The sequence below is a fragment of the Geospiza fortis genome, unplaced genomic scaffold (assembly GCF_000277835.1).
Source record: "Geospiza fortis unplaced genomic scaffold, GeoFor_1.0 scaffold173, whole genome shotgun sequence".
NCBI classification, from domain to species: Eukaryota; Metazoa; Chordata; class Aves; order Passeriformes; family Thraupidae; genus Geospiza; species Geospiza fortis.
The window spans coordinates 4,904,677-4,917,421 of NW_005054334.1; the positions used below are offsets into that span (position 1 = coordinate 4,904,677).

At 43.2% G+C, this 12,745-nt stretch overlaps 1 protein-coding gene across 1 annotated transcript; it reads right to left on the reverse strand.

The window, feature by feature from the left end:
- Positions 1-3,237: 3,237 nt before the first annotated feature.
- Positions 3,238-11,890, reverse strand: DESI1 (desumoylating isopeptidase 1). The gene is made up of 6 exons (XM_005421949.2): positions 11,878-11,890; positions 10,058-10,079; positions 9,076-9,145; positions 8,332-8,441; positions 7,462-7,584; positions 3,238-6,341 (listed from the first exon to the last, which is right to left on the reverse strand). Exons 1-6 carry the CDS (start codon positions 11,888-11,890, stop codon positions 6,248-6,250), a joined length of 432 nt encoding a protein of 143 aa, XP_005422006.2. The 3' UTR covers positions 3,238-6,247.
- Positions 11,891-12,745: the final 855 nt, after the last annotated feature.

Here is a 12,745-nt window from a genome sequence, read left to right on the forward strand (position 1 = left end):
GCTTCGGCTCCTTCCTGAAATAATTTCAGAGCCTGGAGTTTGGGGGACGGTGCGTCTCTTCACATTTGCTGTTATTGCTGCAGTGCCCCCCGGAACTCAGGGGCTCTGGGTCTGGATTGTGCTGCCTGGTAAGTTCAGCTCCTCTGAGGGTTCCTGTGTCCTAGTGAAGGGGACAGGAGCTGCACGCACTTTCCTAGTCAGTGCCTCACCTTGCTTTTCCAATGGGATGCTGTTAATATTTTCACTGGGGAAGCGAAAATACCCTCTGCACAAAGCCAGTAGCTCTTGCTTTGACCTGCCTACCATTTACCCCACGAGTCATTTAGGATTTAATTAGACCGTCTGGTCAGACTACATTCATACGGCGCTGTGTTATGCTTGCCCGGTCTCTTACAGTAATTCCTTAATTATTTTCCAAAATCAAAACCAGCCTATGTGGAACATCCAATGCTTTCTGCTCAAAAATTAGCTTGCATTCTCTCCCCCAACACTGCTCAGTATGCTGATCTAGGATGGAACTGGGGAGAGATTTATTCTTCTTTTACAGTCTGATTGGTTTATGCCTCAGTATAATTTGCTCCAGGATATCATGCAACCCCTTTTCCCAGTTCTCCACCAGATTCCTCTCAAAAGGAAGCATTCAGGGGACTTCACAGATTCTGTTTTTTTCTTGTTTGCAGTTTATGATTTTCCTGCTCCCACTCAGTGGCAGGGGTATGTACAGAAACAATGTTAATAATTCACCTCTGCGCCACTGCCTCCGACAAGGTTTACCAAAATACTCTCAGCTACTTTCTGGGGGAGACACTGGTTGAGTCCACCAGGACAGGTTTCCATACTGTTTCTGTGAGCTGCCTCCACAACACAGCAAGTCAGGAAGTCTTGGATGGGTATTATATGTGTCACTCACCCCAGCACGGATATTTCTGCAGAATCTGTGGCCTTCTGGATCAGACGCTGGTTATGAGCTCCCACCTCTGGAAAGGTGGACTCTTTTCTCAGATGCAGGGAAGCTCCCAGAATGGTTTCGTAGCACCCAGATGTGGGAGATTAGGGACCGATCAGAAGACCTCACGATGTTACGGGTAGACAGAACCCCTCCCCTTTAAAGTTACTTAGCCCCCTGTTTTGTTGGCCGTTAACCCCCGTTATATATAACCCCGTGTAACCGTTAATAAACGTCATTTACCGTCCACCACATGGGTGTCCGTGAGTACTTGGCCCGAGCAGCAGGGGGATTGTCGCCGTGCTGTTCGGGAACCAGGTCGTCACACCTCAAGCGGAGGCAACACCCAGATACTTTGTATGCACTTGCGTGCCGAGTTTTGAGTTTAGGGTTATGCTCATTTGTAGGACTTGTTGAGGTGTGGTTACACATTTATAATCAGTTAATGCGTGAACACTCCAGAATATGAATCCATCCAAGTGTGCCTACCATGGCATGCTGATGGGTGAGCAGAGGTGCCTTCCGGGATTTGGGTGCTTGAGTGCCAGAAGCCAAGGAACTGTTCCTCCAGGCAGCAGAGCCACGAGCTGACGCCCAGGGCTCTCAAAGGACAGCCGTGGGGTCAGACACACCGTGAACTCCTGGGGTTTCAGGAATGCGAACCTTTATTTTTTATAAACCATGTCTGGGTGGAAGCAGTGTGGAATTAGCATTGTAGCAGCACTGGGTTCTGCTGTAGCCCAAGCTTCTCCATGGTCTTGTCTCCTGGCTGCTCCTACCTGCAGCTTTCTTGTCTGGGAGAGACCTCTCGTGCCTCTTGCACTGACATTACTATGGGCATCCCAAAAGTAGGAGCTGCTCTCCCCAGGCTCAGGTGCATCCCTGTGCTGCAAGGCAGCAGTGCCACCTCGGGGCACTTCCCAGAATTGAGAGGTCTGCTAACATACAGGACAGCGTTCACATGTTTTCACACTCCTACAGTACTGCCAGGTTTATGCTACTCAGGAGAATTTCCTGAAACCTGAATTACCTGCTGTGCTTCCTCAGCTTGTCCTGCTGCTTTAGGGAGTCTCTTCATGTCAAAGTGCCCCTCCAGGAAGCTCCTTGGTGGCCATTTGGTGTCAGCTGGTGAGGAGCTGGGACAGCTTGGTTTCCCTGGGAGCATAAAGGTGCCTTGTGCTGAAGTGCACAGCTGTCCACAGCTGTGGCTGTTCCCTCAGCCTGGTTAGCTCTGAGAACAGGGCCAGAATTAAATGGTTATTTAATACTCCACACTCCAACCACTCCTGGTACATTCGCTTGGTTGCCGCTTGGATAGGCAGCAGCTGTTGTCAGGAATAAAACCTCTGTTACCAGCAGGAAAGGCCAGGAAATTTTGTTTGAGTTTAGAACGCAAACAACTGTGAGCACTGGCTTACACTCCTTCTAGAGGTGCCATTAAGGTAAAGGTTTTCCTTTTAGTTTTAAAATTTAATTTTTAAAAAGTAAAATTAAAAAAAATTAAATACCTGTTTCCAGGTATTTTCTATGGGGCAGTGCTAGTACTTGGTGGCAAACCAGCACATCTGAAGAACACAGCCAAAATAATCACAATCACACATCTCTGTTACAATCCCTTTCTGTTACAAGACCTTTTCTGTACTGTGCTGATACAGACTGTTACACAAACAGGAAACTCTGTGGTTTATCATTTGGATGCCATCAATAAGCATGCAGAAGGCTGAATCAAGCAGAATGAATTTCTTCCCCAGAGCCAGATATTTTAGGCAGTGCTATATAATCCTCCCCAATATCCCCTCTGAAGCTCCAGAGGAACTCAATCATGGAAGTCTACTTCTTACTCTACTGCTTTTTTCCTTTTCTTTTTCCCTTTTGGAAGTAGCATCAAGGCAGTCAGGAAAATACTTTTTTTCCATGTTAAAACTCTGTTTGGCCTCTTCTTCAACAGCAGACATTAGACATTTCATACATGTAGACTTAGATGACCAAAGGCTGAACAAAACCTGGGCTGACAGAACATCTTCATTCACCTCATCCAAGCTGTGTCAAGCTGCAGGAGTATGGTTTTAAATACTGTAGTACTTACAGAAGAAAAGATCTCCCAGACTTAAATAAGTGTATTGTCTTTGGCTAGTTTGAGCAAAGGGCAGTTACCACCACTACTTCCAGTAGCAGCACCTGGCACAAACTGCTTGGGCAATTTCTCAAGCTACACTTCCCAGATGGGACCAGAGCGAAGATAATGACTTCTGGGCAGCTGCATTGGCTGGGCAGCTGCGTGGGCACATGCATTCAATCAGAAAAATGTGTTGTATTTATTTTTATTGTAATAGAAAAAAACCCACAAGTAAATCAAAACATCACTTTCTGCCTAAAGACATTATTAACATTTTTTAAATGGCACAGGGAACCTCAGCAATACAAGACAGAATAGTAAGTGTGGGCAAAAGGATTCTGTTCCTTTTCAGGATTTCAGTTTCCATGCCCCTTTGTCCAACAGCTGGCTGAAGTTCATCACCTATATACATTTACATACACTTCTCAGTCTAGTTTGTTTTCAGCTGGGTGGAACATTGACGGCACAGTCCTGCAATTTACACATAACCATCTTTGGAGAAAACAGGTTTCCTAAGAGTCCTACAGGGTACAGGGGTCTCACTACCCAGTAAGAGCAAGCAAAGAGGATTCCCTCTTACAGTTCTTTGCCATGAAACACAAGAGTAGGTCCTGAGCCCAGGAGCTCTTTGACTATTGCAAACAATATATGGCTGAGTGAAATTTTACCCAGTCACCTTAAAGAAGGAGCATTATCTCTGCAAAGGGGCTCTGCTCAGGAGGGGAAAAGGCAGATTGCAAAATGCACAGGGTGAATGTCTTCCTTTTCTTTCCTGCCCCGAGAGGATGAAAAAGTCCTGAAGTAGGCAGCCAAGCAGGAACTAGGCTCAGGACATCCAAAGTGGTGGACATACAGGGTGTATCCTCATTATGTAAGTGTGTGGGGCAGAAACTATGGCACCAGTGCTTCCATCACAGGCAGCTGTGCCTGAAGTGACAGTTTGCTGAAGGGCAAGCAAGCACAGCTGTGCTGCTCGCAGGTACCAAACGAGCACACCAGGATGTTGGGCTGCACTGTGTCAGCTTGAGTGTATCTGCTCAACTGAGGAAGCTCCAAGATCTCTAACATGATTTACAGCATTTTGTGGCACAGTGATGTGTGTATCAAGATGAAAGGCTGGTTACTCTTCACAAATATGTATGGGAAAAGACTGGAGATAATATATATACTGGACAGGAAAACTAACCTATGGTGTAGTAAAACCAAACACCAATCCTTCCTCCAGGAGCATCTAAAGGCATTCATAACTGACTTTCATAGAATGTTTTCTGCAAACAGGGCATTTGGAGGGGGAAAGATTGAAAGCTTTTGTAAAAAAGCCATCTGTAGTAACTGCTACAGTTATCTCTGAGTCCAGTCTGTCAAATGAAATGCTTAAGGAGAAGTTGATGGCACAAGCTGAGAATGACAAGGAAAAGAAGCATCTGGGCTGTAGGGGCCACGGCTGTGCACTGAGAGCAGGTGAACATGAAACAGCAGAATGCCCTGACAATACCCTATTCCCATCTGTGCACTGGCTCCACAAAGTGCATGACAACAGAGTATTTGACAGTGACAAAATTGCAGTTTTCCTCTAATCCAACCCCTGAAAAATACAAACTGTTATTGTCCACATAGAATAACAGTGTGAGAAATTTATCAATCTGCATTATTCTGGGAGAAAGAACCTAGCACAGGAAAGACATCTCCTTTAGGTATATAAGAAGTTCCCAGTGCAGGAAGTTTGAGATGCAGGACTGAACTTGCAGCAATACTTTTCACAACAAAGCACTGGACAAAGGGCTGTACATTTGCATAGATGCTTTTTTGGCAGCATCTGGGATGTGCAATCCCCATATACAGAGCATCAGCAGTGTTCTGGGGTTTATCTGATGTCTTTCTTATATTCCTTCCTAAATGTAACTGCTACAAAATTGTTCAGGAAAGTAGTGTGTATATATATATATGTACGAAAAGAAAACATTGTGCCTATTTTTTCATTCCCCCGTTCTTTCCCACTGCAAGTAAATGCAAAGCTCTAGAAATCTTAAACTAGAAGATGCAGTATTGCTATAATCAAAGGTTAATCTAAGCACAGGACTGCTTCTGCATGTATCCCAAGAAACTCAGTTGTTCCACAGAAAAGCTTAATTTTACTCTTCTCATTTTCTTCACAACTGGGGAGACCTAGCACTTATCTCTCTTAAGGAGAGCCCTGATGTGCTTGACTGCTTTGGAAAGGGCAGCACTTTGTTGGAACTCCTGCTGTGTCTGCAATTGGATATTGAAGGCAGAATTGGTCCAACTGGTATTGTCATGCAGTTGCCATGCTACTCCTGCCTTGCTGTACCGTAACTCTGGCTTTGCAAGGAAAAACAAAAAACCAAGAAAACAGTTCTTATGCATTAACAAGGTTCTGTCTATCTGCTCATAAGCTTATGTGTGAGAAAAGGAAAGTTTTCACTTCATTTTACTTTCACCTGAAATTTGTCTCTACCACTTCTGCTCATGAGATTCTCTCAGCTGGTTCTTTCCCATAACTCTTGGATCTGGAATTACAAGGCTCTTGGTAACCTTCAGCTCCAGGTTCCCTCCCACCACAGCAAGTCCCACTGAATTTCAGCTTCTGACTGTGACACTGACACATGGTTCAGCTTCATCACCTTTCCCATACACCTGTACCACTGCAAATATTCTAATCAGATGAGTTCAGCTCTTCCTTTGAGCAAATGTCAGTGAAATATGCAGACTAATCCTGGGACACCTTCACTTCCTAGGCTACCAATACTTGCTCTGCTTTTTTTGCTAGACTTCAGCAAATACCCTCAAAATAGAGGCAGTGACAAGACAGAGATGCAAGGGATGGCCAGGACATCCCCTTACTTAATTCAAATTGTGTAATGGGCCATTGAATGCTCATGGAATGAATTTCCACTTACCAGCACAGGAGTTACGTAGAAAGTGTCAGCTTACTTGGACAAGACAGCCTTTATAAATTAGTATAATACTATTAGAAATTATGGCAATATTTTTGGTAGCATTGTCTTACATGCACCCTGATAAATTCTCTCCCCAGGAAATTTTAAAACTTGTCTTGTAACTTCTTTAGAGTTAATTCTCATGAGAAATTATAAAATAGAAATCTGGTAGATTCATGTTTAAAAAGGAAGAGGCCTGGTGAGGCTGGGCACACTGGGTCACTCCTGTTAGCTCTGTCCATTGTGTCTGCTGAAGGTATTGCCTCCGGGTGGCTGGATCTGGATGGAGTCCAGGAGGGGCCTTAAAGCTTGTCCAAAAGGTCTGAGAAGGTAAAGAAATAAACATCTCAAATAGTTTACTTGGTCAACAACTCCCATTTACCACTGAAGTGCACTCACTTCCTAGAGTGCAATCAAACCAACATTCTAGAAGCAAATTTGAAGAAAAGACTCCCACTACAAACTAAAGCACACTAATTTAACCTATTAGTTTACTGTTCAATAACTAAGAAACTTAAACATGACTTTATATCATATAATCATCAGATAAGGTAGTTCTCAGTCCTAACATGCCTAGACTGCTAATGTAACACTGTCTGAAACCAGCTCTCAGTAATCCATTCTACTTAAGTGTGCAAACAAAATCCTTGTTATGCACCTGCAGTATTCCATTAAGTACATCAATATTGAGGCCTGCCAAAAGAATAGCCTCTAGTTTACTTAGAAGACAGTGGTTCAACACTCCCAGAATATTTTCTGTTGCAATCTGTAGCACCTGGCTTGTCTTTCAGTAAGACTCCCTCTGTTACAGACTTTATTTGATTTTGAGAGATCTGAAATTCTAAGAGTGCAGGGTAGAAGACCCATGTCTCACAAATAATGTGCTACACCACTGTTATGAAAAGTAAGACATAAATGATGGAGCTCACATCATCCTACTGGGATCCTCACTAGCTGAGGGTTAAAAAAAAACAAACAAAAACAACGTCTGAATTATCAAGCAGGAAATTTTTAATTTCCTTTTTTTCATATCCTCTTTTTCCACCCAATCCAAGATTTAAAACTGCAGCATTAATTTTAAAATTGTATCTCCCCTGCCTCTTCAGAAGCAAAGTGACACCTCTGCAATTATGGGGCTTAGAGAAATTACTTTTAAAACTCCTTGCACTGTTTTCTGAACCCTTCTATATTGAAGAGACCATCACAAAATAGCTAGTTTAAGTTAAAGGCAGAAGAACATCTTTCTCTCTTCTTTGGAACATCAGTGCCAGTTAGCACTTGTCATACAGTGTTGCAAGTGTTGATGTAAAGAAAGTTGCATCCTCTCCTTAATCTTATGCTGGTTCTCAGACAGATCCATCAGAAACTGGTACTGCTGGCTCTGTCAAATGTTTAAGCATTAGCATGAAGCAGCTACAGAGAGGAGGGGCATCCATACTCACGTGGAGAGAACTTCAGATGGAAGGTCAGTGATATAGGAAGGGATTTTTTTTCCTGTCAGAAACTGTGCCACTTCATTACTGAAGGTGTTGCAGTTATGTTCAAAGAGGTTGTAAGACTCTCCTCTGTGCCACAGAAAAGAAATTGAAACAAAAACCCCACAGATTCAGCAATAAATCATACAAGCAGAAAAAAACTTACACCCTTAATGAAGAACATCTTACATTAGCACTTCCTCCCCCCACCCCAAAGAATTCTAAGGCAAATAGGTAAAATACAGACACCAATTCACCCTCAAATTCAATTGAATCAGGGTGGAAAAGGACATCTCTCCACATCCCTGACTTTAATGCAACCATTTTTAGAAGAATAGGTGAGGTCAGCTTTCTTCAATTAAAACCACAGTAGCAGTAACGAGAAATCACAGGAATTATTGACTCTGAAAGACAGCCAGAACACGAAATGTTGTGGTTTCCTACTCTTGTGAGAAGCAGAGTAAACTCTTTAACAGTCAAGACCTTGCTTCTACTCATGTGAAAATTGGCAGCTTTACTACAGTGACTACCTATGACTCACAGGGCAAACTGCTATTTACTGAGAGATTTCATTTTCTCTGGTGATTCTCTCAAAAACATTTCAGGCATTATTGGATTTTATAAAAAACAGTGTTAAAGACTTCCCAGAAGAATGCTTTCCCAGCCTAGAAGGCAGCTCCTTGTGTGTATTGGTGCATCAGTCCAGTCCATATTTGAAGAGTACCAAATGACAGAGTAAGCAGACAGAAGCTCTGGGAGCTGGATTGGTTTCATAAAACCTTCCTCCATTCTGCACCTTTTTGGTACACAGGTTTTCCAGTACAGGCTGTTACTTACCGGAATGCAGATTCCCCCAAAGAGGAAAGGTATTCCAGAAAAATTTCTTCAGTGACTTCAGTGTTCCCCAGATCAACAACTGTGTCTGGAGGGCCAAGAAGTGTCCCTCCCTGAAAAAATGAACAGCCAGAAGATACTGTCAAATGATCAGGCTGAATTTTCTTGGAGGACTCTACTGAATAAAGCTGTTATGGTTTGTGCAAGCACAAAAGAAGGAACTTTTGGTATGTTTATCAAGCAAAAAGCCCTGCTGGCCTCCCTTGTTTTGTACTCAAGAGAATGAGAAGGAACATGAAACTTCCATTTCAGCTGGTAAATTTGGCTCTTTGGGCTGAAAGCTCTAAGCTATGGCAAAATTTTCCTTTAGAAGCACCGCCCATCCATTTTACCCTTTTAAGAACAGAAAGGTCTGAGAAAACAGCCCTTTTTTTACTCTTAAAAAGTCTGCATGTAACACTTAGTGATACAGAATTGGACAAGGTGTCACTCTGGCAAAGCAGTTGCAAAAGGTGTTCTGGATAGACTCTACCAGAAGAAGCAACCCCCAGCCTGAACTGAGTTGGGCTTAAACCCACTGTCCATGCTCCCCTCACCCTCAGTACCCTGGGAAACCATGACAAGCAGCTGGCTTCAGCATCTGCCTGAATTCAGAAGTCTTTTGCTGCTTTTCTAAAAGACAGTAACACAAGCAATTCTGATCAGGTAACTTTACAAAAAATTATCAGAAAATTAAGTTTAACTTACAGGTGCACAGCTGGAGATCCCTCCACTACCATAGAAGAATTCATCCTTATGGACTATTATGGAGGTGTGCCTGCCACAGAAAACAAAACAAAACAAACAAGTAAAAATAAAGGAAAAAAGAAAATAGCCTAGCACATAAATCACTGATAAACTGATGAGCTCAAGGACATAATGAAGGGAATAACTGAAAGAAAAGGTCAATGTGTTTCTGTGAGTGGGAACAGGATCTGCTGGGACATGAATGGATATGGAAGCAATGATTATCAAGCCTACTGTAATCCTGCAAGCAATTAGGAAAGAACAGGTTTAGCTAAGAGCCCAGCCATGAGCCTCTCTCAGCTAACGGGCTAAGAGTGAGGTCAGCCCTCAGAGACAGAACTAGCTCTGCTACCACCCTGACAGAGATTTCTCACTGCCTGACAAGCTGGTCAGCCAGCCACTGGAGACAGATCCGAAGAGAGGAAAATGGATGGACAAGGGTTTAGGGGTTTTATTGCCTCTAAAATGAAACCAAACAAACTCTCTTTGTGTGATATCAAAATTCTTGGTGTGAATTATAGGAAATTAAGGGTTTTTTTGGTGACTGAATGTAGATACTGCTCTTATATGACAGAAGACTCGATTCTGTAATACCTTCTTCCCACCTACTCTTTTACTATCATATTTAGTCATGCCTGGAATTATAAGACAAAGTGCTTGGGACAAGGACACCATCTTATCCTTGAAAAAGTAAACAGGTGCACAAAAAACACAACAGCTACTAACAACACCCTATTCCATGGGGTCCACTGAGCTTTGAACAGAGTGGTTTAACTAGCACCTGACTGTACATAATCCTACTGCCAATCTGTATTCATGAACAAAAAGTGCCTTGCTCTCTCTTCCATGTTCCTAAGCTCTGAAGCCTATATAACTGCATATTGAAAATACTTCCTACGCCAGTGTTTTACCCACATTATGCAATTTAAATCTAGTCACTTACCAGATGCCATCCAGCTGTTTCCCTGTATGCAGAGAAAAGAAGAGTTATTAGCAACGTATTTTCCAGATTTCAGCCTACTTTCCGTCAATCACTTAGGAACCACGCTTATTATTTCACCACGAGAGCAACACAAAAGATTTAATCCAGAGCTGCTTCTAAAAAAATCCAGAATATCTTTCAAATTAACTACTTAATCCCCACATCCTTTGTACTTCTTCCCTCCTGGCAGACAGAGGTAGCAATGCTATCCTATCCTTACCTTCCTTAGGTGTTTTTCTACAGACCAAGAAAACATTTTCCTAAAATTAGAGGTTTCAATCAGGAGCAGAAGAGTTGAATTTAATAGATTTCATAACTGCAGGCAGCTGGCCAGCAGAGTGTATTCAGTTCTCTTTTTCAGTAGCTGATGAGAGGTCTGACTTAAACATATGACCAGTGGTGGTAGCCTCTATAATGTATTCCATGATTTCCTCTTTTCCCTCCCTCCCCCTGCCCTTAAAAATTAGTTTAAGTTGGAACTGAGGTAGAGAAATACAGCATTGAAATTTATACAAGCTATAAAGCTGTGTGTTTTCCAGAACAAAGCAACAAAGACTTGCTTCAGGCACCACCACACTGATAATATAATTGGGTCTCAGAGAAAAGGTCCCTTTCAAAATGTGTTTCCAGTTCCCTAGAAGCAGGAGACCTAAGCCTCTCTGTTGTTCATGGTAGGATCTCAAGATTAAACCTATTTCTAAAAGGTAGAAAGGTTCTAGAGCTTTTACTGCTCTAGGCTCAATTATTTTATCCATCAGAACCAAAAGTACCCTGGTACCCTCCCTTTGGGAGCTCGTAGGGAGCTGGTGCATGCTGTGGGAGATGTGCTATAACTTCATTTCCTGAACAAGGTGCAGAACCCCCAAAGAGCAGATTTAGAACAGAAAAACTTCATGCATACCAACATTGGGTATTCTCTTGAACCCAAGCACTAGACTGAGTACTCCTCTGCCACAAGAAAAAGCAATCACAAACATTTTTTTCCACTCAGGTCTGAAGCAAAACAGTACCTGCTTCAGATGAGGGTCATGGAAGAGCAGAGGCAGGGAAAAGGCTGTTGTGACAACAGAGACATCACCTGAAGTGAGCACACATAGGTTTTGAAGCAGGTGGACTGATCTGTCACTCCCATGGGTCACAGCCAGGCAGCAACCACATTCCCTGTCAACCCATTGCACAGAAACAGGGGCTTGGAGTAGGATGAAGGCCAAGGGAGAAAGGCAATAATGACAGAACCAGAACACTGTGTTGCAGTAACTCAGAAGCATCTGCTGGCCCTTTAGCATGTCCCACTGCTGTGCTTCGTGATCCTTTGGCCTTTGCTCCACATGCTCCCCATGAGAGGTTTCACCTCACACTGTGCCGGCTCTACAGCCCATTGGCCCTGCAGGCTCAGCACCACATGTAGCACTGGACTCTGGCTGGCTCTACCCTTTGGCTTTGCCCAGTTAGCGTTCTGTGTATCTATTAACTAATTATTACACATTTGCTCATGATAAATAACTTTTTCACTAGAAACTTGAACTTTATCCTTCAGACCAGAGAAACAAACCATTTCAAAGGCAGCACATACTAGAATTATGCCTGTTCTTTGCATGCTAAATCAAAAGAGAACATCTTAGTATTTACTTTCACACACACCTGCAGCAAACAATAACAAAAGACTTTGCAGAGAGTTGCCACTTTGTACCTAGATTCTGAATGCAGGTGAAAGAGCTACAGTAGATATTGACAATGTCACAGGTGCTGCCAGGACCTGCTCATGCAATTACAACACCTACCTGAAAATATCATTGCAGCAAAGGCTACAAAATGGGCTGCCCTAGCAAGGTTGCAGCCCACAGCTCAAGGGAAGTGACTCTGTCCTCCAATTTGACACTTGTGAGACCACATCTGGAGTGCTGTGTCCACATTTGGATCCCCACAATATAAAAGCCACTGACATACCAGGCTGGAGCACTCACTGTACTGAAGAAGAGCTGAGAAAACTGGTGTGTTCATCCTCAAGAAGAGAGAGCCAAGAGTCTGTATTCCTGTCTACAAGTGCCCAACAGGTATGGATGAAAGGGGACCCCTTGCTCTACTCAGATAGGCGCAGTGAAAGGCAACAAGTGCTAGCTGGAAAATGGGAAATTCACAATTCAGTAGGAAGCAGGGAAAACATTTATCATGAAGGTGGTCAAACGCTGGAGCAGGAGTCCAGGAAGCATATGGGATTTCAATCCTTGAAGATACTTAGAACTCTGCTGCCCAGGGCCCTGAAGAATTTGCTCTTGTTGGCTCTACCTTAAGCAGGACTTCTAGAGGTCCCTTTCACTAAAGTAATTGTCTGATTGTACATACAAAACCCAAGCAGAATTCAGGAACTGGACTTTGCTTTGGACTGCAGTCCAATCTCTACTGCTACACATGAAGTCAGTAGCAGTCCAAAGGCAGCAACGGCCAGGGCAGTAACGGAACAGCTTTTGGCAAGTGAAGCTGCCTATCTTCACAAGGCAGGTCTGTCTGATGCTGCTCAGCTCGGTCAGTTTGTGCCAACACTGATTTGAAAATCTTAATGAAGCTGCAGACCCACTATTTTTCCTTGGCTCCTAAAAGTCATTAACCAAGCTGGCATTGTGGAAAACACACAGCAGATCTGCAGCACTG